The following is a 26,017-nucleotide window of genomic DNA, read 5'->3' as shown; positions in this document are numbered from 1 at the left end:
ATGTTCCCTCTCCTCTGAGGTTTGCAGAAACATCTAAGAAGCGCTGAATTCTAGTTCAAGCCCTTCTTTTTACAGATAAGGAAACTGAGACCCAGGGAGAAGAAGGGATTGCCCAAGGTCCAAGTATGTGCTCTGCAGAACCAAGGCACAGAAGCCAGGTAACCCCTGGGTCTGTCCCTTCCCACCGTTCCATATTTGGCATCACCTGTCAACTGTGTGTGGGCAGAGACCTTGCCCCTTGAGAAATCAACCCCCTGCTTATCAATAGTAGCAACTCTTGCCTTGACACGTGATCCTTCTTTTAGCAGCAGCTTTTCCTTTTTCACCTTGCTCCCAGGATCTGAACTGACTGCTCAGGTGGTCAGGAACTATAACCTCCATGGACAAAGGTAGATACCCTCTCGTGACCCTCTTAGACTCCATTGGCACTTAGATGTATTGCTTAATGCACTGTATTGTAAACATGTCTTTACTGGTCTGTTTTAGCCACGAGACTGGAGCCTTTTGAAGGCAAGAATTATGTGTTAGCATTATAATCTGCCATTTATTGGGTACTTACTAAATGCTGAACACTATGCTAGGTGTTTCGTCTGTAGTATCTAAAATATTTATAACAGCTGCCGGGCGCAGTGGCTCACGCCTGTAATCCCAGCACTTTGGGAGGCCAAGGTGGGTAGATCACTTGAGGTCAGGTGTTCAAGACCAGCCTGGCCAACATGGTGAAACCCTGTCTCTACTAAAAATACAAAAATTAGCCGGGCATGGTGGCACACACCTGCAATACCAGCTACTCAGGAGGCTGAGGCAGGAGAATTGTTTGAACCCAGGAGGTGGAGGTTGCAGTGAGCCAAGGTCGCACCACTGCACTCCAGCCTGGGTGACAGAACAAGACTCCATCTCAAAAAAAAAAAAATATATATATATATATATATGTATATATATATTTATATTTATAACAGCTTTTCAAAGTATGTATTATTATCTCCATTTATCAGGCAAAAAAAAACTGAGTAAAAGAGTGTCCTTTGCCCATCAGCATTCACTCATTTAGTAAACATTTATTGTAGCCTTACACACCAGGACTTAGGCTACATGCTGTAGACATGAGGATGAACAAAGCTGATACCACTCTGCCTTCATTGAACTTCTTGGTGGGTAGAGGAGACGATATTCAAAAATTATTTTACAACCCATGGCAAGTGTAATGTAGCCTGAAGCCTATCTGACTGCCCTGGATTGAAGCCACCTCCACCCTTACCAGCTAAGCAACCTTGGGCAGCTCTGTTAACCTCTCTGCACCTCATCTTCCTTTTCTGTAAAATGGGGATAATAGTAGTAGCAACTCCATAGGGGTGCTGTGAAGAATTAAAAAATTAACCCATGTAAGGCACACAGAGAAGGGCCCCTGCACATTCCAGGCACATTGCTGCTGCTGCTGATGATGATGATGATATGAAGGAGAGGCATGGGGTGCTCGTATGTGATAGAGCAGGACCTACTTCAGGGGACATCTGATTGAGGTCTACAAGATGAATAGGTGTTACCTCGGCAAAGTGTGTGGGAGGCAGGGGAGGGGAGCAGAGTGTTGGAGGGATGTTCCAGGCAGAGAGAATAGCATGTCAAAGCATAGGGGGCGGGCTTACCTGAGGAACTGCAAGGAGTGAAGCTGAAATGGGCCCGGCTGGGAAGCAGGAGCCTGTGCTACAAACACAGCTCCAGGATGGGGTTCTCTGCACCACAGTCTTGATCCAGGCCATGGGAGATGCTCAGTAAATGTTTGTCAAGTGAGCGAGCAGCTCATGGACAAACGGCTATGCTGGGCCCACATGGTTCTGTTGTCACCCAAGTCCACTGTCCCATATACAGCATGATATGTAGACAGCCCCTTCCCAGCTGTCACACTGTATACATCGATGTTTTGGTCCCTCTTTTCTTGACAGTAAACTAAATCCTGTGAGTTTGGGTGCAGACCTCCAATATCTGGGACTCACTGAGGTGGCCGCAGCTAGAATCCCCATGCTATAGCCAGGGGCTCAGATCTAAGCCAATGGTGTTCAGACTCTTTAGTAGCAGAACTCTGCCTTGAAATAATCTTAGCAGAAATCCAGTATATGGTACAGGGACAGGCAGAGCTTCTGCCCTTGAGGGGCAGACATAGGGCCTCAGCCCCTGTGCACCTGAGAAAACACTAGGGCTCTGTAAAGCACAGTTAGAAAAACTAGGGTTGAACCCAAACCCCATCTTCCAGGTGGGGAAACTTAAGATCCAGAGAGGGAGTGACTCTCCGGAGTCACTAGGGACAGACCCAGAACCGGCCCCAGACATCTGGTATCAATTCTGCTACACCAAGATTTTCCGGCACTTCGCCCTAACTGCCCCCAGCCCCTCTCATTGTGCAGGGAGTCTTGAGATGGGGTGGGGGCACATGGATGTGGTCTTGTCAAGAGTCTAGCCTCCAGCCCCAGTTAGGGCATGGCCCACATGAGACAAAAATCCACAGGGCAGGCGTGGGTGGGTTGCTCAGGGTCATGGCCTGGTTATGCCATGTCTTTTTTTTTTTTTTTTCTGCTGCTGCTTCTTTTTTAATTGAGTTTGAGGTGGTTGTTTTTTGTTTCCTTAAGAAATGGAAAAGAATGAAGCTGCGTAAATACAACTATATTAACTCCCTGGAAAACCTCCTGCCATTTTAACTCTGTTACTGGAGAAATAAAAGAGAAATAATTTGTCCACCCACACTTAGCTCTTTCTGACGAAGGTAGGTGAATATTGCTTTGCTAATCGAGGGTGACTGCTGGAAGTGGAGCCACGCTGACTGATCCCAGATTGAGAGCCAGCCACAGCCACCCCAAAAGGGGTGGCAGAGCCCTGCCTGTGGACAGGGCCGGAGTCATCGGCCCGCATGGCCCATCTTCCACAGGTCTCCCCCAGCCGATAGTGATGGAGGCACTGGACGAGGCTGAAGGGCTCCAGGACTCACAGAGAGAGATGCCGCCACCCCCTCCTCCCTCGCCGCCCTCAGATCCAGCTCAGAAGCCACCACCTCGAGGCGCTGGGAGCCACTCCCTCACTGTCAGGAGCAGCCTGTGCCTGTTCGCTGCCTCACAGTTCCTGGTAAGGATGGCACAGGCCTCACAAGGGTCTGGAGAGAGGGTGGGTGGAGGGCCAGCCTCCCACTTCCTCCCCAGGATGGCCACCTGGAAGGCAGGAGGATAAGGGGCCTCCCTGGTGTTCCTCAGGAGCTCCAAGCCCTCAAGGCTGGGATAAGGGGAAGGCTGGAATTCTGAGCTACCGCACCAGCATCTGAGACCTCACACCCTGCCTCCCTAACCTAAGAATCCAGAACACAGGGCCTCCCCGACCCCTGAGCTCCCAGCCGTACAGGGTTCTCCTGAGAACTCCTGTCTGTGGAGGCCTTTCTGGGAGACTACCCTTTTGATGTACATATTTGTGAGGTCCTCTCTGGAAAGGGCTTTCTCTTGGTTCGCTTCAGTCAGCTTTTCTCCAAGGAGAGTCCTGAGGCCTCCCCAGGCACGCAGTACCGGGGCCCTGCTCTCAGCTGCCCGGTCTGGACCTTAGAGGTTCAGGAGCCTCCATGCAGGGCCAGGTTGAGGCTGCAGGTGAGCTCTGCTGGGGGAACACGGGGGAAGGGGGCCGGCTCCATACTCAGCCTGCTCCCCTGTGCCCCAGCTTGCCTGTGGGGTGCTCTGGTTCAGCGGTTATGGCCACATCTGGTCACAGAACACCACAAACCTCGTCTCCTCTTTGCTGACGCTCCTGAGACAGCTGGAACCCACGGTGAGTAAGCTTTGGGGAGTCCTAGGGTAGCAGGGATCTGTTGGGGGCCTCTAGTCCCACCCTCCCCAACCTCCAGATTGGGCTTCTCTGAGTTCAGAAGATACTTCCAAGCCCCTGAAGTTCTTCTGCCTGCTCCCCACCCCAGACCTGGGACGTGATTTTCAGAATCTTGGTTTTGTCATCATTGCAAGAGCTGAGAACTCTGCCCCCACCACCACCCTGACCTGTTTATCTGATGTTCCCCAGGCCTGGCTTGACTCTGGGACGTGGGGAGTCCCCAGTCTGCTGCTGGTCTTTCTGTCCGTGGGCCTGGTCCTCGTTACCACCCTGGTAAGGTGCCTCCTGACCCCAACCTCAAGGCTGTCCTCCTCTGACCTTGAGGCCTGGATTTCTACCAGCTCCCATCTGACTTACAGGCTGGACATTCTGGGTGGGGCAAGGAGGGATACCTATCTCTTTGCACAAGTGTGCCAGCCTGGGGCAAGAGCCTCCTTCTTTCCGAAAATTGGTTTGCAGTGATCTGGGCTAAGGAAAGGGGATGAGACAGGGAGAAGACTGGTGTAGGAACTCCCAAGCCCCACTGAGAAGGCCTGAAGCCACAAGAAACAGAGAGCTGGGAGAGGGAGGGGCAGGAAAGGAGAGTAGGCATGGAGCCTCCCATCGAGGCCAGGGGCAGCGCCTTGTGGACAACTCCCAGGAGAGCAGGGCTGCTCTAGACACATTGAGGGAGTGGGGGGGCGTCAATCCCATGGGCACTCCGGGAACACGGGGGGCAGCCAGCATGGTCCCAGATCCGTGACGCTGTACACCCCAACCAGGTGTGGCACCTCCTGAGGACACCCCCAGAGCCACCCACCCCACTGCCCCCTGAGGACAGACGCCAGTCAGTGAGCCGCCAGCCCTCCTTCACCTACTCAGAGTGGATGGAGGAGAAGATCGAGGATGACTTCCTGGACCTCGACCCGGTGCCCGAGACTCCTGTGTTTGACTGTGTGATGGACATCAAGCCTGAGGCTGACCCCACCTCGCTCACCGTCAAGTCCATGGGTCTGCAGGAGAGGTGGGAGGGGTGGAGGAGGGGTGGGCTCCATGGGCCCTTGAGCTCTTAGCTCCTGATCAGAAGAGTGGATGCCTGACTCTGACTCCCGGTGCCCAGGGCAGAGCTGGCCTCATAGCTTAGCCAGTGTAGACATGTGCTATCCAGGTCATTCATAGAGATCAAAGTGCCCCAAGATGAATGCTGAGAAATACTGTTACTGCACACGCACACATAGGTGTACACATGTTCACGCACACTCTCCCATGCTCAAGTAAGTTTGGGTGGTTTTCTTTGCTGCAGGACTTGTCAGGGCCTTTAACATGCTTATGTTCATTGTAAATCAGCAAGGGGGCAGTATGTGGCATTTCCCAGTCACTTGACCACGGAACTCTATTTTTTTGTTTTACTTTTATTTTGGATTGAGGGGGTGCATGTGCAGTGTTGTTACCTGAGCATATTGCATAACGCCGAGGTTTGGGGTACAAATGATCCCATCACCCAGGTACTGAGCGTAGTGCCCAGCAGTTAGTTTTTCAACCCTTGCCCGCCTCTCTCCCTCCCTCCTCTAGTAGTCCCCAGTTTCTGTTGTTGCCATCTTTATGTACCTGGGTACCCAATTAGAACCTGTTTTTATAGGGTAGCTCATAGTGTTCCACAGAGCACACTTTGAGAAGTGTAGACACCCTCATTTCAGAGTCTAGGTGGAGCCAGATCACACCAAATTTGAGTTACCCATGTGATGTCACCGAAAGAACACTGGGTGTGGAGTCAGGAAACCTAGCTTTTTGTTTCAGCTCTGCCACCCCCTTACTGGGAGAGCCTGGACGACTCTTGGCCCTTCATGGGGACTCAGTTTCTCTTTCTATGTAATGAAGCCCCATCCTGTCCTGTGTCTGAGACTCTGAGTATAGTAGAGTTTGCCCATTGTAGACATCCTTGCGGCCACCGTGCTGCTCCTGGGACTCCCTCCTTCCTGACAGCGGGGGTCCTGGCCTCTCCTGGACAATATGTCCTTGACTCACCAGCAGCCTCATCCCAGGGCTGTTGGGCCCGGGACTGCAGTGGGGAGGGTCTGGAGCCATCCTCTCGGGCCCAAGCCCTGCTTCTGTGCTTCAGGCAGGTGTCCCCTCTCTGAGCTTCCTGGGGACCACAGGGTGGAACTTCCTCCAACGGTGATGGAGGAGAGTCCAGGGTAAGGCCATGTTGGGGTAGCTTTGGATGGAACTTTTAGAACTGGAGCCCCAAATCCCCACTAAGTTAACATCTCCACTGCAGGAGGCAGGAGATAGGGAGTCAGGCCAATGCCTCAGGGCTGAGATTCACGCTTGTTTGTCAGGGGGTCTTGTCACACTCCCACTCCTCTTCCTCAACCCCACCCTGTTTCCAGCTGATCTCTCCCTCCCTCATTTCCCCACCCCTGGAGACCCCAGCTCATGCCCGTCCCTCTGCCCCTGAGGCTCACACTCCCTTTCCTGGTCCTTCCAGGAGGGGTTCCAATGTCTCCCTGACCCTGGACATGTGCACTCCGGGCTGCAACGAGGAGGGCTTTGGCTATCTCATGTCCCCACGTGAGGAGTCCGCCCGCGAGTACCTGCTCAGCGCCTCCCGTGTCCTCCAAGCAGAAGAGCTTCATGAAAAGGCCCTGGACCCTTTCCTGCTGCAGGCGGAATTCTTTGTGAGTTCCCTTGAGCCGGTCGCCCCACTGTGTGCAGACCCATGTCAGTCATCCACCTGCCCAGGTGGTGGAGCGTGGTGCCTGGAACTCAGCATCTGCAGTAGATTAGTATCACTTTATTATCAGCTCTCCCACCATCTTGGGCAAGCTGCTTTCCCTCTGAGCTTCAGTTTCCTCATCTGGAAAATGGGGATGAAAATAATAGAATTGTTGCAAAGATTAAAGAGACTTATAACATGTGCAGAGCACCCAGCCAGGTGATGGAGGTACAGTGACAATGCTAAGTCTTTATTGCCCAGTGCTGTGCTCTGAAAGCCACAGAGAACCTTCACTTCTAACTCTTCTGTTTTCCCACTTTCCTCCTGCCGAGCATTGTTCTTCTGCCTTTGAAATCTCTCTAGTGGCCTCCCCTCGTTACCACCCCTGGGGCCCTAGCTTAGGTCCTAATCACCTCCACCCTGGCTTCTGCAGCAGCCTCCAGCTGCCTCCTATTGGACTTTGAGGGGCTCAATAAATAGCACCCCTGTTTACCTGCCTGAATGCTCAGCCAGTTAAGAGCTAAGGCATAGGAGATTACAATATCACCTTTGTTGTCAATAAAATACAGGTTGGAAATGCGGCTTAGCAGGGTACAGCAAGAGTGAGCCTCCCGATACTGAGACCCAGAATTACATGCACTTTCCACCCTCCACAGGGGTGCCGGCACATCTCGGACCTTGCCGCATGGGGGCACCCCTATAATTCTTTCCTGGCAGGAGGGCCCTGAGAGGAGGAGGAAGGAAGGGGCTGAGGCTCCAAAGCTCCATTCCTCAACCAAATTCACCAAACAGGTAACTCCTCACTTCTGTGAGCAGGAAAAGGCGAGAGGCCAAGAGTATCCAGGGTGAGTTCCTCCTGGTAGAAGCCAGAGGGGTACAGAAGCAGGTGCCTCCTCCCTCATAGCTCCCTTCCTTTGGCCTCCGCCCTGGGCCTGTCTGGACCGGGTAGCTCTCCCCTGTGAGAATACCTCCATCATCATCTGATCTGCTGCTCCAAGTTCTCCAGAACTTGGTACCACCTGCATACACCATCAGCACCCCTTACCTCGTGTGGCCCCAGCCTCCTTTTCCTGCCTTATGCCCCATGCCTCACCCCTGCAGGGACTGTCCACTTCAAACTGGGCCAGTCTCGCCCGTGCCTTTCTCCTGCTGTGCCTTTGCTCACATCATCACTCACTCCAGATGCCTCTAGAAAGCCTTCTTTAACCACCCCAGCCTCAGCTCCTTCTCTGAGCTCCCACTGCCATCATCTCCCCTTCGAGAAAGAATCACATCCTCTACCTCATTTCCTGTCCAGTGGGTCTTTGTTGAGGAAGGAGCGTGGCCTGAGCACCCACTCTGGGGGCAGTTTTGCACGTGTTGTATTTTTATTTTGATTTTCACAATCCTGGAAAGTGTGATGATCCTCATTTTACAAAGCCCATACTTAGTGTGTCCAAAAACAATGAACAGTGTGAAGTTAGGTGCAGTCAGGGGCTAAGCTGGTGGACAGACTGGAAGGAAATGCAGAGGCAAGAGGCATGGAGAGTCATCCCGGAAGATGTCAGGAGGAGACAGACTCATAGGTGAACTTTTTTTTTTTTTTTTTTTTTTTTTGAGACAGGGTTTCACTCTTGTTGCCCAGGCTGGAGTGCAGTGGTGCGATCTTGACTCACTGCAACCTCCGCCTTCCAGTTCCAAGCGATTCTCCTGCCTCAGCCTCCCTAGTGGCTGGGATTACAGGGGCCCGCCACCAGGTCCAGCTAATTTTTGTATTCTTATTAGAGATGGGGTTTCAACATGTTGGCCAGGGTGGTCTCAAACTCCTGACTTTGTGATCCGCCTGCCTCGGCCTCCCAAAGTGCTGAGATTACAGGCGTGAGCCACCGCGCCCGGGCAGAGGTGAACTTTAAAGGGTGGGAACAACTTGGAGAGATGGGGGTAGGGGAGACCAGTGCCCTCAGGAGGCAGAACGTCACAAGCTCAGACTCAGAGGCAGGACTGAGAACAGCAGATTAACAACAGGGGAGAAACAGGCCTAACTGGAAGTAAAGAGAGGCCAGATTCAAGAAGCCCTCACATGCCAGGAGAGAAGTTCAGACTCAGAGCTCTGGACACAGACAGTGGTTGGGAGGTGCAGATATTCCTGGGATCTCAGAAAGAGGCTTCTCTCCTTCTGGAGAATCAGGGAAGGCTTCTCAGAGGAGGCGGGACATGAGATGAGGATGGGGTGTGTGTTACCACAGAGCAAGCCGCACGAACCCAGGTCCCGAGATAGGGATGCCCAGGGAGGAATGCTGCCCAGGGAGCGTGGAAGAAGGCAGCCATTGGCCAGGTCACTTTTTGTCTTTTTCTTCATTCATCAGCTATTTATTGACTGTCTATATATGGCAGGCTGGCTCTCCATAAACAATAGTCATTATCATATTTATTACACACTCAGCATGTGCCAGGCACTGTTCTGAATGCGTCGTGAGCACTCACTCTCTTAATAGTAAATGTTTGTTGAATGAATGCGTGCACTCAAGCCAGCCCCTGGGCTAGGAGTTGGGGGCACAGCAGCCCCTGGATTCAAACATCCGTGAGGGCCCATAGCTGCTCACACCCCGTGTCCTCCTTCCACAGGAAATCCCCATGAACTTTGTGGATCCGAAAGAGTATGACATCCCTGGGCTGGTGCGGAAGAACCGGTACAAAACCATACTTCCCAGTGAGTACTCACTGCCCCAGAGTGATGGGGGCAGGCTCAGCTTCACCTGGGGATCCCCTCACCCTGAGGAGGACCCTCAGCTGGGCCTCCAGGGGTGACAGGACTGGAGGAGGTGGGACAGAGGGCTGGGGGTTGCTGGCTGAAGGGAAGTGCTGCCCTGGTGAGGCCAGAGGCGAGTACATTTCCTCGCACAGCACTCTCTGGTCCTTTGCCCTGCCTGGCCACATGTTGTGCTGGGCCCTCTAGAAACCCAAAGAGAAAGGGTGGTAATGACAGCAGTTCCTAGCCACACTGTGGTAACCGAAACTCTTTTCAGAGTGGGCAGATTTTAAGGAAAGGAAGTTAAGGCTTAGAGAGGTTAAGTGGCTCACCTGCAGTCCCACAGCTAGGAAGTGCAGAGCTGAATTTCAGACCTGGGCCTCTGTGATCCCAGAGTCAGGCTCTCTGTCTACACTGTGTGGAGTGTGGTCGAATTGTAAGCCCTCTAACAGGGACATCCACTCCCACAGGCAAATGAGTTGTCTCTGTCAGGGAGTGAGCTCCCCATTACTCAGTATATTCAAGTGAGGCGGCACGAGCAGTCCCCTAGAAGGTCTGAAAGGGGTTTTCCTCCTTTGGGGGCAGTTAGACCGGGCGACCTGATGCTCCTCTTTCAGCCCTGGGGTATCATTTTCAGATAACTTTTATCAAGCCTCGATGAGCCTGCCACCCTCGCCAAGTTCTGACCCCAGGCCCCAGGGCTAGCTTGGGCGTTGACTTGTTGAAAGTGAATCCCCGTAAACCTACTCCATTCAGTTTGTGGAGTAGCGAGGCTTTTAAAAAGCAGTTTTGCCATCAGCATCTCCAACAACATGTAAGATGTCATGACTTATTTTTAACTTTTAAAATATCGACTTGTAGTTGCTATGGTTACACAGTCTCTAGGTAGTTCCGGTTAAACAAAGAGCCATTTAAGGCCAGGATGCATTATTCAGGGATGCTCACCTCTTCCCTCGTCTTGCCCTCCCCGATCCCAGCCCTACCTGGAGGGAGGGACTCGAGTATCCTAGAACCTTGGACTTTGCTGGCTGCTCAGAATGGCCACTGGGGGAAGGTGGGAGCAGACTAGGATTCCATGCAGATGCAGTCCCCGCTGCATTCCAAGAGGCTTGAGCTGCCTCCAACCATGCCCTGAGCCTCCAGGCCCCCAAGCCCAATAAAGAATCTTGTCTGTGTCCAGCAAGAATGGAGCCTGTGCCCTCAGAGACTGGGTTGGGGGGTGCAGAGGGCAGGTGAGGCTGAGCAGAGGCTGCCTCTGAGATCCAGGACGCGCTGAGGTTTGTTCTCTCATTCACTGGGCACACATTTCCTCGGCTCCTGCCCCAGGGGCTGAGGATTTAGACATAAATAGGACACAGACTCTGTGCACAAGGAGCTTCCAGCCTAGTGAGGGAGAGAGGTCCATGCACAGTTACAGTCAGAGTGAACAGTAACCCACAGGCAGCATTGAGAACAAGATGCTGGGAGCAATTTCTGTCCCCTTCTCCGCCGTGTCCCAAGCATCAAAGCAGTGCTGCCTGGCACATGGTAGACATTCTGCACCTATTTGGACTGTTTTAATTTTTGTAGAGATGGAGGTCTTGCTCTGTTGACCAGGCTGGTCTCAAACTTCTGGCCTCAAGCTGTCCTCGCCTGCTTCAGCCTCCCAAAGTGCTGGGATTATAGGCATGAGCCACCATGCCGGGGTCTGCACCTATTTGAATGAATGAATGAATAATATCTCTCAAATCTACATCCTCTTCTCCAGCCTCACTGCCAAATGATGTTTTTGAGGTTAGGGCTTTCATGTTGTCCAATTCCAGGGGACACAATTTACATAGACTACATTGACATAAGTGCCCCCTGGAGCCGTGCCAGGCTGGACAGCCCTGTGATCCTTGACACTTCTTACTTGGATCATTGCAGTAAACCTCTAACTGGTCTTCTGGCTTCCATACTCTCCTCTCCATCTTCTACCATTGTCACCAAAATGAGGCAAAACAAATCTAATTGTGTCATTCTCTTCCTTAAATGCCATCATTGTTGTCACCCTTGTAATCCTCAGGTTTAAGTCCAGCTTTTTTTTTTTTTGGAGACAGAGTCTCACTCTGCTGCCCAGGCTGGAGTGCAGTGGCACAGTCTCGGCTCACTGCAACCTCTGCCTCCTGGGTTCAAGCAATTTCTGGCTAATTTTTGTATTTTTAGTAGAAACAGGGTTTGACTGTGTTTGGCCAGGCTGGTCTCCAACTCCTGACCTCAAGTGATCCACCCACCTCAGCCTCCCAAAGTGCTGGGCTTACAGGCTTGAGCCACCACACCCGGCCTAAATCCAGCTTTCTAAGCCTGGTTTATAAGACCCTTTGTCGCCTGGTTCCTCTCCAGCCTCACCACTCACCACTCCCTACCCTGCACTGTGCACGTGAATCTGACAACAGCATTGCCTGCAGACAAGGAGAAGGGAGATGGCCCATACAGAGCTTCTTGCCCCTCTCTGCTGCAGGTCCCCCAAAAGCCCCCCTCCCGTTTACCCTCTCTCCTCTCCATCCCTGCCACCCTCTACACCCCCTCTTCACAAGAACTGCCCCAAATCACCTGCCAAAACCTTAGACATTGGGGTTGGGCTAAAGAAGCGAAGCTTGTGCCCTTTACCTCCCCAATTTCTCCTACTGGGTTTAGGATCCTTCTTTTTATCCTTTAACTTGTGGAACTTGTAATAATGTCAGGAATAACAGCAACTGATACTTTGTGTTGGTCCTAGTTACTGGCATAAGGACTCTAGTTGTTAAAGTTAACGCCTTTACAAGATAAGCAAGGTCATTGTGGAATGACCATCCCCAGTTTACAGATAAGGCACAGGGAGATAAAGTAAATTGTCCATGTTGACACTGCTAGTAAGTCAGAATCAGGATTTGAACCTAGCCTCTCTGGCTCAGCGGTGTAGACTCTTAATGACTCCCCTATACTGCCTGTGAGAGCCTCCTAGTGTGCACACTGGGAGTGCCTTGAGTCCAGTCCTCTCTATTATAGGAAAGAAACTGAGTCCTGGACAAGTGGACTGATGACAAAACTAAACCAGAACCCAGGAATCTGGGGCCCCAGCCAGCTTCCCCCTTACCCCATACAACCTCAGTCTTGGCCTCTGCAGGCTGACAGAATAGTCAATGCAGGGAGGCTGTAGCTGGAACAAAACAAAATCTACTCCAGGAAGAAGAGCAGAGTGGGGGCTGGGCACAGTGGCTCATGCCTATAACCCCAGCACATTGAGAGGCCGAGGTAGGAGGATCACTTGAGCCAGGAATTGGAGACCGGCCTAGTCAACATAGCAAGACCTCATCTCTACCAAAATAAAAAAAAAAAAAAAAAAAAAAAATTTAGCCAGGTGCAGTGGCGCATGGCTGTAGTCCTGCTTACTCAGGAGGTTGAAGCAGGAGGATCACTTGGGCCCAGGAGTTTGAGGCGGCAGCGAGCCATAATCGTGCCACTGCACTCCAGCTGAGTGACAGAGACCCTTTTACTATGGGATTTGACATGTGAATAAATTGAAAGGAAAAAAAACCTTTTTGCATATGTGGACATGAGGCTAAGACCCTACAGTCTTAATCCAGATAGAGGAGACTATTGTTTTCATGTTAATAGCCTCCCTTAACTTTCTACTCCCGAATCTTAACAGCCCTTTATATTTATAAAGCACTTTACAGTTTATACAGAACTTTCACATCTCTTTTCTCATTCATCTTCCCAACAGCCCAAGCAAGTAGGCATCTTTGCCTCCATTTGACAGATAGGAAAACTGAGGCTTAGAAAGGCCATGTGTTTTACAAGCCTACACAGCAAGTCAATGACAGTGTGTACTCAAGCTAGCTGTCTCTTGCTGAACAAGATCTGTACAGGAATTTCCCTAGGTAATTCCATTCTTGACTTAGCTGTCTCCTCTCCAGAAGCTAAGATGCAGTGAGTATAGGGCAACTTAAGAGGCACAGGCTAAGGATAGAGACAGAGGTAGAGACCCGGGGACCCCCCTCTCTCTCCACCCTCCTCCTCATCCTGAGTCCTCACCTACAAAATGAACCATGAATGGGTCAATGTTTTGCTGCTGGGCAAGGGAAGGAAGAACTGCTAATGTCGCAGAAGAAATGTGGGTATGCTGGAATAGGCCAGAGCAAGTGGGCCCTGCACCAGAGGGCCCAGTTTCCAGCCTTACTTGTCTCCCACCACCCCAGACCCTCACAGCAGAGTGTGTCTGACCTCACCAGACCCTGACGACCCTCTGAGTTCCTACATCAATGCCAACTACATCCGGGTACGTATTCCCACCCTGACGGCCTCTTGCTCAAGGGGAGGCCTGAGTCGATGGGATCCATCCTCCAGCCTTGTGCCTACACCAGTCTGGCTCCTGCCAGCTCCTGTGAAGAGCCTGAGTGTGGGGATGGGGTCCTGGGAGCACTGCCTCTGACCCTGACAGCCTGGACTTGGCTGGCCGCAGGGCTATGGTGGGGAGGAGAAGGTGTACATCGCCACTCAGGGACCCATCGTCAGCACGGTCGCCGACTTCTGGCGCATGGTGTGGCAGGAGCACACGCCCATCATTGTCATGATCACCAACATCGAGGAGATGAACGAGGTAGGGACCCCCGTCCCCATTCTAAGTGTCTGCTACATTGCGCCCTACACTAAGTATCTTGTTCTCAAATTAATCTTTATGACAATCTCAAGAGGTCGGCGGTGTTCACTCCGCTGCCAAGATGAGGAGATGTGAGGCTCGGTAAGGTTAAGTCATTTGCCCCGGGCTTCACAGATAGAGGCATGCCTGGAGGTGGCCTCTCCACTTCCAGTGCCCGTGACCTTAAACACACACTCTGCTGCCTCCCAGCCTGCCAGGACAGATGTTGGCTACTCCTGTACCCATAAGGGCCCATTTAACCGAATCTCCATAAAAGTCCTTCAGATGGGTAGCACTTCTGTTTTCCAGAGGAAGAAACTGAGACTCAGGAAACGGAAGTAGCTTATAGAGTTTGCAGCTGAGATTTGGACCCAACACTCTGTAGCAGCAACCCTGTTGCCCTTGTGTATCTCTCCGCTGGCCCTGAAGAGAGTGTAGAGAGTTGTGGGAAGGGAACAGGATTGTATGGCAGCCTGATCTGGGCCCCTGCAGAAATGCACCGAGTATTGGCCGGAGGAGCAGGTGGCGTACGACGGTATTGAGATCACTGTGCAGAAAGTCATTCACACGGAGGATTACCGGCTGCGACTCATCTCCCTCAAGGTGAGGCCTGGGGCAGGGCTGGGTGAAGCTGAGGATGAATGTAGCGGCTTAACTGGGGACTCCACAGAGAACAGGTCCCCCAAGTCCACTGTAACTGACATAAAAGCCAGTGTCACTCCCAGATTTTCTGATAATTACGGATGAGTGAGAGGTGAATGGACTTGGGGGCCAGAGGTAGAATCAAACCCCTTGCATTTCCCAGTCCTCAGTTACATTTCATGCTGTTGGGCTCTCTCTGTCTCTCTACTCTGTCATTCATAATGCATTCTAGCTATGCTTCAAATGTACCCAAGGCCAGGACTGTCTGGATGAGGGGACTTCAGCAGCCTCCAGCACTGTGCTTATAATTGAGGGTTCATCATGACTTTGAGATCCTCCCTAGAGGATCCTCCTTTGAGATCTCTTCACCTGGGATCCTGGGCTTCTGGCCTGTAGTGCCCAATCTGTCCACAAGAGGGCAGGCACTCTTTGCTGCGTTGGGGTTGTACAGGGGGCTGTGGTTACAGAAAACAGCAAGAAAAAGGAAGACACACAAAATATGAGCAATACAAAACAGCCCAGAAGAGTGGGAGAAGGTATCCTCCCACCCTGAAGTTGTGCTTCCTCCAGGATCAGCATAATAGAGGAGACTGTTCCTTTGAAATCGGGATTAGTGGATTCTGTTTGTGAGAAATAAGACCCATGTTTAGGGAAGGCTGTAATAACCCCAAAGGCTGGAAGAGGTGAACCAGGCATCAGGAAGCTGATGCCCTATCCAGGAGCAGCCAAGGAAGTTCATTGATGCTGACAGCCACAGGGGTTACTGAGCACAAGACCGGAGACTTGGCCCTCTGAGCTGTTCCCTCTCCCACTGAACAGGGGCTAGGTAGGGTGTCGAGAGCATCTCAGCCCCCAAGAGCAGTGCCCCCACAAGCAGCTCTAAGATCCAGGTCTTGTTGGAGGGCATGAAGGGCCAGGAAGTGAAGAGCAGAAGTAGTGGTCACTGGCACAGCCAGGTAACTCAGGACTTGAGAAAATGGCTTCCTGAGTAGAAATTCCCCAGAAAGACAGGCTGAGATGAGGCAGGGCTGCTCACCTTCTCAATGCCATGGAGATGATGAGGGAAGAACCAGGGCATCTTGGAGTTTGAGGGAATTTACTTTTGTCCATAAGACATTACAAGCACCTGGCCTGAGCTTGGTTCTGGGTTGGATACTGTGAACACAGAGCTTCCCAAAGCTTGGACTCTTTCCTTGAGAAGCATTGTATAAGATGGTAAGTACTGAGCTAGAGATAGGTATATAGAATATAGGATATGTATATCATATGATGTTATATTGGATGAATATAGGGTATGTATATCATGTATGTATATATGATATACATATCCTATTATACCTATATATAAAATATATATAATATATAATATATAAAATATATAGAATATAAATATATAATATATAAAATATATATAAAATATAAATATATATATAGGTGTGTGTGTATATATATATATATATGTATAAAAGAAGGACACTCTGCCATCTAACGTGCTCAGGGAGGGCTTCCTGTACGTGGTGGTGCTGAATGGGGTCTTGAAGGATAAGTAAGAGTTGACCAGGGGCAAACAAGTCAGGAGAACATTCCCAGTGAGAAAAAAATAAAAGTAAGGACATGGAAGATGGAACACTTGTGTGCATGTGTGTGTGCACATGTGTTTGCGTGTGCTGCTGAGATTTTACCTACAAACCTTTTGGAGTGTGGGAGCATTGAGTACAAGTACGCAGGGGCAGGAGGTGTGTCTGGAAGGGCAGGCCCTGTAGCAGTTGTCTTCCTAGCCAGGTGAAGGACTGAGGAGAGTGGGTCTTATTCTGAGAGCAGTGAGAGACATTGAAGGATGTTGTGGTCTGCTCAGGCTGCTATAACAAAATACCATAGACCAGGTAGCTTGTAAGCAACAGGTTTATTTTTCACAGTTCTGGAGACTGGGAAGTCCAAGATCAAGGCACCGTGACCCTGGTGAGGACCCACTTCCAGGGTCATGTCCTCACGTGGCAGAAGGAGTGAAAGCTCCTTTTGTAAGACCACTGATCTCATTCGTGAGGGCTCCGTTCTCATGACTTCATCACCTCGCAAAGGCCCTCCCTTCAAATACCACCATGTTGGGATTTGGTTTCAACATGTGAACTTAAGGGGACACACACATTCAGTCCAAAGCCACAGGTTTTCAGCAGGAGAGCAGCATGTCCAGATGTGTGTTGTACACAGACTATTTTGACTCTGTGGATCTGAGACAGTTGGGGATGAGGCAGAAATCTCCCACACTCGAGCAGTGATAAAAGTCAAGGTGGCAGTGAAGCGGGGAGTGTGAAGAGGTGGTAAAACTTGCAGCACTAATTGCAGCACTAAGATAGAGGCGAGTCACGCAGGCGCAGGCGAGGCACAGCAAGAGGCGAAGAAGAGTCCCGGGGCTGGGTTAGGTGACAAAGGGATGACTGGGGGACCATTTGTTAAGATAAGGAACCCTGGAGATAGTAATAAATTGGAGAAGGGGCTCTTGGCCCCTCTTGGATGATCCTGAAGTTGTTGGGGCAGGACCAAAGGCAAGATCCATGCCAACGCTGCTGACCAACCCCCAAAACCAATCTGGCTTTGGGTCTGTGTCTGGTGCCACTGGGCAGTGTGGCCTAGATGGAAGGGTGAAGGGGTCCCACTCTGTGTGCTTCCTGTGTTCTTCCTCCTTCCATCCCATCTCTATCTCTGGGCTGGTTTGTGAGCTGAAAGAGTTCACACATACCTGGGGTGGGCCTCTGTCTCCTCGACAGAGTGGGACTGAGGAGCGAGGCCTGAAGCATTACTGGTTCACATCCTGGCCCGACCAGAAGACCCCAGACCGGGCCCCCCCACTCCTGCACCTGGTGCGGGAGGTGGAGGAGGCAGCCCAGCAGGAGGGGCCCCACTGTGCCCCCATCATCGTCCACTGCAGGTGGGTCCTCCCAGCCAGCCACTGGAGCGGGGCAGCCCCCCACCCGCTGGGCTGCCCTGCCCCTCACCCCACCGGTCCCCTCGGCCCTCAGTGCAGGGATTGGGAGGACCGGCTGCTTCATTGCCACCAGCATCTGCTGCCAGCAGCTGCGGCAGGAGGGTGTGGTGGACATCCTGAAGACCACGTGCCAGCTCCGTCAGGACAGGTCAGCCCACGGGCGGGAGTGGGGACACACAAGGGAGCTAGAGCCCCGAGGGGGTAGAGGGAGAGACCCACATATGCATGGGTGGGGGGTGAGGGGCAGATGGAAAACACTGGCATGGACTGATGGGCAGACAAGGAGTAGCGAGGACAGCTGGGTAGAGGGGCAGGATCCAGACAGTGGGGGGCCAGATGAAGAGGGAAGAAAAGCAGAGCTGGTGGATAAAAGGACAGAGGCTGAAAGTGGTAGGACATGTCATCTGTGTCCCTGATAGGAAGGGGCAGAGGGTAATGGTTGGCAAGGGTTGGTCTCTCCAAGATGCGCAGGGACAAGGCCTGGCAAGTGATTGCTACTCCATGGCTTTTGAGGCACCCTCCCACAGCCCATCCCTCCACGACCCTGCCCCCACTGTGCATCTCTGCCGGGCAGGGGCGGCATGATCCAGACATGCGAGCAGTACCAGTTTGTGCACCACGTCATGAGCCTCTACGAAAAGCAGCTGTCCCACCAGTCCCCAGAATGACTGCGCTTCTCCTACAAGGTTCTCTGGGCACTGCCCAGCCTGAGTCTCGGCCCTCACCCAGGGCCCTGCCTCGGGTCCTGGGCCTGCTCCCCGCTTCCTCCCCTTCAGTCAGCTCCCTCTGTCCTCTGTCAGCCTGGCCTGACCCCTACCCTCCAGCATTGCTCTTCCTACTGTACATATTGGGGAGTGGGGGGCAGGGTCGGGAAGGGACATGCCAGGCCAGGCCTGGGGCCCCAGGGCCTGACCCACACCACGCAGACCCCGGGCCCCAGTTTTTAACGATGGTTCCATCAATACCTGATCCAGAATGTTTCCGTGCTACACTTTGTGTCCTGCTGCAATGTGTTCTGTCTGTCCATCCATCTCTGCTCTCTGTACCGGACACTGTGTCTCCTCGGCCAGGAAGGGGTAATGAGCTCCAGCCCCTAAGCAACCGGACTTGCCTGCCTCGGCCTCACCCGCACTTCTCCCAAAAGGCAGATGACCAGGAGTTAGGCATGGGGAGCTCCAGAAGGTCACCAGAGAGCTTTCAGCTGAGGGAGAGTTCTCTAGGTTGGAGTGGGCATCACAGCCAGGGTGGCCTCTGGGTGTCAGATGCTCTCAGGAGGGTGCCCAGCCTGTGAGGCACTGGCAAGGTAGGGGGCAGATGGGGCATGGAGAACCCAGAGGATCTAGGCCCTGTTGGGGAGGGGAGGGGAGCTCAAGGTTTGGGTGGGGACTCAGCCCAGATCTGTGTGAGACATTTTTCTGTGTCACTGTGGGAAAGCCTTCCCAGAAGTCTCACTGCGTGTTGCTCTGCGTGTGTTCCCATGTCCATGCGTGTGTTGAGAGCCCATCAGGAGGGCATGCATGACTCTTTGGCAACATGTATTATCTTGGAGCCACGTGTTTTTATTGCTGACTTTAAATATTTATCCCACGGCAGACAGAGACATTTGGTGTCTTTTTATAATTCGCTCGTGGTCATTGAATAGAGCAATAAACGGAGCATTTTGAGCAAAACTAACCTCCTGGGTCTGTGTGATTCGCCTCTCCCCTCCACTGCCTTCCTTCCTGTACTTGGGTCTTTGTGCCCCTCCCCAGCATGAGCACGGTGAGCTTGGCCCTTCTGCTCACTGGAGCCCCTTGTGGAGACTGGGAGTATGGAGCGAGTCCAAATTTGTAAAGCCAAATTGGGAACATTCTGCAGGATTCTCACACAGCCTCAGCCCTGGCCCTGACACATGCTCTGGGCCATGGGGAGCCTCAAGGACAGGTGTGGAAGGCTTCCAAGGAAGGCACAGTGGCTGGCAGGTCACCATTTCCAACAGATGTGCCAGAGAAGCCAAGGCTAGGGCAAGGAGACATTCAGGTCACACCCCGGCCCCTCCCTGTTGGCCAAACCCTTATCCCATGTTAGCTCCACAGATCCCAACAGCAGCTGCAGCCCAGTCATTTCCCTTGTAAGGCCTGGGCTCAGAGTAGCTCCTCCCAAGGGGCCCAGGGAATCTGCATGTGGGCTGAGATCCTGAGCCATCCTGGACACTCCTGCTCTATTCTTGTCCCCTGCCCCCCTGGGATGGAGCAAAAGGAGCCATGATGCCACTGCTGGCAGGTGGGGGTCACCCCAGGGCAGAAGGAGGGGTCCAGGGCAAGGGTGCTGACCAAGAAGTCCTTACAAGATGCCAGAACCTTGGGTGGGATCCAGGGTCCAGGCATGCGGGGTGTGCTACAGATGATGAGAAAACAACAGGGTGGGCTGGACACGGTGGCTCACGCCTGTAATCCCAGCACATTGGGAGGCCGAGGGGTGGCAGATCATGAGGTCAGGAGTTCGAGACCAGCCTGACCAACATGGTGAAACCCCATCTCTACTAAAAATACAAAAATTAGCCGGGCTTAGCGGTGCACGCCTGTAATCCCAGATACTCAGGAGGCTGAGGCAGGAGAATCGCTTGAACCTGGGAGGCAGAGGTTGCAGTGAGCCAAGATCGTGCCACTGCATCCAGTCTGGGTGACAGAGACTCCATCTCAAAGAAAAGAAAAGAAAAGAAAACAACAGGTGGCTGAAGCAGCCCAGATGGAAGTCCTTGAGAAGAGGTGGCCATACTCTCCAGTCACCCTCAAGCAGAGACCTCCCCACAACCCCCGGAGGATGGGCCCTCCTGCTCTTCTACCCAGATTAGGGAGATTGGGCTGTTGAAGTGGGAAGAGGAAGGAGAGCTAACATTTCCCTGTTCTTCCCCAGGGTGGCCTTGTAAAGATACTCAGGCTGTGTATGAACCACACATAGGAGTGCAACATGAATGGGAACCCCTGGATTTGTGTAGCAATGCAGCAGATCCCAGAGGCCCTCCCCAGTTCACCGTGTCCCAGTCCCTGGAAAATACAGACCTGTTGCTTTGCTCCCTGAGCCCTGCTGGACTATGCATGCACATGTACCTGAGTGTGTGCCCGTGCACACACACTACCCTGAGCCCCTCAGCTCAGAGAGGTACCACCCAGCAGCAGTGAGAGCCAAAACCTGTACCACAAGGGAACAGAAAAAGTACCCCTGGACTGCCACCCTCAGCCTCCTTCCCGCCTGGCCTTCAGTGTTTCCCCCAGCCTGGATCCAGCTTTGCTTCCCGCCTCCCTTCTCCACCGCCCTCCCCCTCCCCCCACAACCAAGCAGTGTGCCATCAAGCTGAGACAGCTGCAGAGCCTGACTAAGGAATCGCCCCCAGGGGGCCAGACATTTAAGGAACAGATGACACTGGTAGCCTCGCTGTTGGGGCAAAGGAAGAAGGAGACGGGCCACCCTACAGTCCAGGCACTAGCTGAGCCTCCAAAGCCGTGGACACAGCATTCGAGTGTTGGGAGGGACTGGTCAGTGCTGAAGGTAAGGCTCCCCTCCTCCCTCAGGAAGGGGACAAAGCTGACCACCTTCTGAGCCCAGAGGGGACTATAGGGTAGAGGGCAGGAATAGGAACAGGGGAGTAGTCTCAGAACCCAAAGGTAGAAGCAGCCCAGGCAGAGATATATTAGGGGGTGGAGAGAGGGAATAGAGTTTAACCCCTAACTACCTGGGTTAAAGAAGGCTTTGGAGCCCTCTGGGACACCACTGGACTGGAGTCAAAAGCTAGGAGTCTAGTCTGAGTGACCTTGGACAGGTCATTTCCTTCAGACATCAGTTTCCTCATATACGAAATAGGACTTTAAAAACTGCAATGCTGGGCCAGGCACGGTGGCTCACGCCTGTAATCCTAGCACTTTGGGAGGCTGAGGTGGGCGGATCACGAGGTCAGGTATTGGAGACTAGCCTGGCCAACATAGTGAAACCCCATCTGTACTAAAAATACAAAAAATTAGCCGGGTGTGGTGGCGGGTGCCTGTAGTCCCAGCTACTCGGGAGCCTGAGGCAGGAGAATTGCTTGAACCTGGGAGGCAGAGGTTGTCGTGGGCCAAGATCGTGCCACTGCACTCCAGCCTGGGCAACAGAGCAAGACTCTGTCTCAAAAAAAACAAAAACAAAAAAACTGCAATGCTGGCCACATGCAGTGGCTCACCTATAATCCCAGCACTTTGGGAGGCCAAGGCAGGCGGATCAATTGAGGCTAGGAGTTTGAGACCAGCCTGGCCAACAAGATGAAACCCTGTCTCTACTGAAAACACAAAAATTAGCTGGGCATGGTGGCACGTGCCTGTAAACCCAGCTGCTGGGGAGGCTGAGGCAGGAGAATCGCTTGAATTCGAGAGGAGGAGGTTGCAATGAGCCGAGATCACACAAAAAAACCCGCAATGCTGGTTAAATAAAACATTGAGAAAACATGGTGCTCTGAACAGGAATGAGGAAACGCTATCATCTGGTATGGAAAAAATCTCCAAGACACATTAAATGAAAAAAGAAAGGGTCAGAATAGTGTGTATAATGGGCTACCTTATGTGCTTTTTTAATTAAAAAAAAAAAAGGAAGATGATAAGAACATATGAGTTTTCCTATTTGCATGATGGAGGTCTAGAAGGAGCCTAGAGACTGGCTACCTGTTGCAATGGGGAAGGTTGTAAGATAGACGCAGGAGTGGGAGGGAGCCTGTCCATATGGATTTTTATATTGTTTTATTCTTTATGTGATTGAATTACCAGTTCAAAGAAAAATGTAAGAAAAACTAAACCTTTGCCTTTACCATGTCGCAAACACAAGCAGAATTGTAGTGATGTTTTGTCATCTGTTTCAGCATTCCACCAGTGCCGGGGTCCCCAGGGCCCAGGAATAAGAGACACAGCTTCCTTCTAAAGCCCACTCCAGTATGGCTTAGTCAGGAAGTTCTTTCTTAGGTCTGACTGCATTCCCTCCTGATGAAACATCCAGCACTGCCTCCTTAGTGCCATGTAGCTATCAATAGGTATCCTCAACTCCCTCCAGGCCTTACTTGGTTGGCTGGGTAAGTCTAAGCCCTATAACCTCTCCCTCTGAGACCTTGGAATAGTTTGGAGTTACTCAGTGAGAGGACAGGCCTGTTGGGTCTGGTAACTAACCAGGAAAAGGAAGCTAGGAAATGAAGAAAAGAGAGCTCGACTGCTCTCCTGGCCCTCTCCTGTGTGCTTCCATCTCCTCTTATGTCTGAACACACACATAACATCTCTGAATCTCCCTCCTACTCCCTGTCTTGTCCTTCATGGCCTCATCCTCTTCCCCAGTCTCACAGGTGAGTGCCCACGCCTGCTGTCACCATGACAACCATTCACAGCCGGCAGATGCTGCAGGAGCACGTGTCCATGGAGTTCTCCAGTTCCACCACCCACGTGCAGACCTTCTCCCAGACAACCAAGATCGTGGGAGGCAAGTGGAATGGGGGCAGGGAAGGGATCGGGAAGGGCAGCTATTCTTCCTCCACACCCATCCCTTGGGTGGCCCCAGTTTTGCCACTAATGGGCCCCTCTGGAGCCCACAATACCAACAGCAACCCCCACCCAACGTGTGCTTCTAATCTTGGCTTTGTTAAAGCTTCCGCCAGCTGGATGTTCAACACAGATCAGATCTCCAGGAAAACAGCTTAGAAAAGATCAATCATGTGTATGTGTGTGAATGATTGATAAACTCTTAATTGCTGAAGGAGATCAGAGCCATAGGTGAACAGATTCTATCTCCAAAGGTAGAATTTCAGGCATAGGGGAAATTAGGAAGGTAGCCACCTTATCTACATATCAGTAATGCTGACCCTGCTCCACTTAAGAAATAGGAGACTTGGGGCTACCAGTGGAGAAAGAAGGTGAACATATAAACAAGAAGGTGACCTTACCTTCCAGGCTTTTAGCCCTCTGGGGCCAGACTTGGAAGAGGGCAGATCCAAGGGAAAGCTGAGAAATGGTCTCAGAGCTGAACAGAGTGTTTTAGTCACATCTCTAGTGGAAAGAGATTAAAAGATGGCCGGGGGCCAAGACATTGGATACCCCTTCTCACAGTCATTGCCCCTCCCTCAAAGCCTCAAAGGGATAGAGTCCCTCAAAGTCCTCCGTGCACAGAGGTCAAGGCCAGATAAACACTCTATACCAACCAACACCTCCTGGCCAGTGAGGCAGAGCAAGTGAAACAGCTGGGACTCAAGGCCTATGGTCTAGACCAGAAGTTCCAAACTCAAGTGATTTACAGCAGTGATTCTCTGCTGTGGCCGCACATCAGAGTCACCTTAGTGCAGGGGGTGTGAGGAGGGCAAAAATATGGCAGTACCTGAGTCTCACCCCAGACCATTCAATCAGGTATTTCTTATAAAGTTCTCCATGGATTATATATGTGCAGCCAAAGCTGTAGACCACTGACCAACAGGGCCCAGGCAGGGAACATAAATGTGGGGAAAAGACTGGGGTAAACTAGAGACTGTATATCCCATCTAAAGGGGCAGCCACTATTCACCTCCCACTGACTGTTGCCATATGGGAATACAGGTTCAGTGTTGAGAATCCAGAAATCTGAATTTTTATGTGAAATCTTTCTATTTCAGATATAGGGCTACTTTTTTGTTTAAACATTGTGGAGGTCACATAAAAGACATCTGCAGGCCAGGTGTCCACTGCACTCTGCCTGTTTGAGACCTCTTGTTAGTATTTAAAAGCAGGCCATGAGAGCTTCTTAACACACTTTTCCCCCTCTGTCAGATTAGTGGGATAATAAAGGCACCTACTTCAGTGGGATGCTGTGAAGATGGAATAAAATCATCTCTGATATGTGCCTAGCACAGTTCCTGACTCAAGGAAGGTGTTCCATGATTCAGAGCAATTGTTGTGAATTGATAACTCACCAGCCAAGAAGATTGTCTGTAGTTTTATACTGCAAAAAGTTTTTTTTGTTTTCCAAATATAAAATTATATTTCCACATTGAAGATGTGCTTTCAGATAAGGATATTCCCATATATAGCTCCACTGGAGTGGGACTGTGTTGTGTCCTGTCCCTCACTCAAGAATCACTACTCCCAAGGCAATGAATGCTGAACCCACAGAATGGCAGGGAGAAAATCTAGAGCAGAGCTCAGCCAAGCTACAGACCTCCCAGGCAGAAGCAGGCCTAGCCCCTCTTAATGCTACTGGGGGACCAGGACTTCCAGGAGAGAAGCCTAAGAGACCAAGAAAATTCCAAAAGAGAAGCCTCCTTTAAAAAAAAAAATTAGGACTCAGGGCTGTGGCCCCATAAAGGTAATGGACCACTGAGGCGTGGGAAAGGAGTTCGCCTCCCCTAGTGGTTGAAACTTGCCATAACACAATGGCCCATCGACTCACCCTGCTTTCTCCCCATGTAGCTGGTCCTGCTCCCACTTCCCTAAATGCCCTTTGTTCCCATGCTCCAGCGTCCTCTCAAGAAAGCTCTGTCCTCCCATCGCGAGCTGGGCTTCTACCTGGAGCCCATTCTGACCTCTCGCCTGCCCCCACAGAGGAGGTCGTGAGGAGGAAGTCCTCGAGCATAGTGGAGTTCTTCAGCTTAGTGACCCGGAGCTCAAACATCCCTGCGGGCGACAGCGTCCCTGAGTTCGTGGAGAAGCCTCAACCGGTCACCGCGCCCGAGGGTGTGTTGCTGCCTGTGGCTCACCGGGCCCCAATGCTTCGCTTTCTAATCGAGTGCCCCCACCCTCCGTCCTACCCCAACGACCTCCAATGCTAAACCCTGGCAGAGCCTGGCCGAGGGTTCCTCCCCTGCCCGGGGCCAGGCCCAGGTGTCTGGGAGGAGGCAGAGAGCCGGCAGAGGGTGGCAGAGGCTCTAGCCTGGTGGCTAAGAGGCGAAAACGCGTCCTGTGCTCATCGCAGGGGACAAAGCCGTGTTCCGAGCCCGGGTGCAGGGGAACCCCAAACCCCACATCTCCTGGAAGAGGGAGAGCGGCATGCCCATCAAGGAGTCCGCCAAGATATTCTACGACAGCATTAACAAGGAACACGTGCTGAAGGTGCGGGGGCCAAGCCCGAGTCCAGTTACCGAGAAGGCCAGAGGCAGGGACCCCCAGGGCGGGCCGCCAGTCTTCTCACCGATGAGAGCCTTAACGGCGGCCCGAGAACTGGGCAGTGGGAAAAGCAGCTGTCATTGCCCGAGAGGCGCGGCAGGATAAGAGAGGCCGAGTCAGGAACCGGGATATTGCCGGAATGAGCAGAGGACCCAAAGTACCCCCGGGGCAGAGCAGAGCAGGGGCAGAGCCAGAACGTGGCGGGGCGGGACGCAATGGAAGCGAAGGGGCGTGTCCACAAGGCGAGTGAGCCAAAAGGAACGCGGGACCAAGACGGTGGGCGTAGCCATGGAGGGCGGGACCATTGTGGGTGGGGAGGTGCCGGAGGGACTCGCCGTAGAGTAGGGGTGAGGGTCAGGGGCTC

At 52.2% G+C, this 26,017-nt stretch overlaps 2 protein-coding genes across 6 annotated transcripts in view; both read left to right on the top strand.

Annotated features, from left to right (window-relative positions):
- The window catches only part of PTPN5 (protein tyrosine phosphatase non-receptor type 5), a 63,682-nt gene extending 44,469 nt beyond the window's left edge, over positions 1-19,213 (top strand). For 3 of the 5 annotated variants that reach the window (XM_014346766.4, XM_003830472.6, XM_014346767.4), the window contains 12 exons: positions 2,918-3,111; positions 3,688-3,795; positions 4,042-4,125; positions 4,614-4,855; positions 6,320-6,509; positions 9,152-9,236; positions 13,475-13,554; positions 13,738-13,875; positions 14,407-14,517; positions 17,322-17,482; positions 17,574-17,687; positions 18,114-19,213. In XM_014346766.4, coding sequence (XP_014202252.1) covers positions 2,918-3,111; positions 3,688-3,795; positions 4,042-4,125; positions 4,614-4,855; positions 6,320-6,509; positions 9,152-9,236; positions 13,475-13,554; positions 13,738-13,875; positions 14,407-14,517; positions 17,322-17,482; positions 17,574-17,687; positions 18,114-18,207 — 1,601 coding nt within the window. In that variant the 3' untranslated portion in view covers positions 18,208-19,213. Of the gene's footprint in view, positions 1-75; positions 159-2,917; positions 3,112-3,687; positions 3,796-4,041; positions 4,126-4,613; positions 4,856-6,319; positions 6,510-9,151; positions 9,237-13,474; positions 13,555-13,737; positions 13,876-14,406; positions 14,518-17,321; positions 17,688-18,113 lie in introns of those variants that run through there. The other 2 variants (XM_055094231.2, XM_034932280.3) reach the window with 2 other exon arrangements.
- Positions 19,214-19,368: 155 nt separating this feature from the next.
- The window catches only part of IGSF22 (immunoglobulin superfamily member 22), a 23,644-nt gene continuing 16,995 nt past the window's right edge, over positions 19,369-26,017 (top strand). The window contains exons 1-4 of the mRNA XM_057299120.2: positions 19,369-21,067; positions 22,867-23,008; positions 25,093-25,224; positions 25,463-25,599. Of these exons, the coding sequence (XP_057155103.2) occupies positions 22,900-23,008; positions 25,093-25,224; positions 25,463-25,599 (378 nt within the window). The 5' untranslated portion in view covers positions 19,369-21,067; positions 22,867-22,899. The remainder of the gene's footprint in view (positions 21,068-22,866; positions 23,009-25,092; positions 25,225-25,462; positions 25,600-26,017) is intronic.

The sequence above is a fragment of the Pan paniscus genome, chromosome 9 (genome assembly GCF_029289425.2).
Source record: "Pan paniscus chromosome 9, NHGRI_mPanPan1-v2.0_pri, whole genome shotgun sequence".
In the NCBI taxonomy this organism is placed as follows: Eukaryota; Metazoa; Chordata; class Mammalia; order Primates; family Hominidae; genus Pan; species Pan paniscus.
Note: the sequence above shows the minus strand (reverse complement) of the source record. Positions and strands in the feature narration are given on the sequence as shown.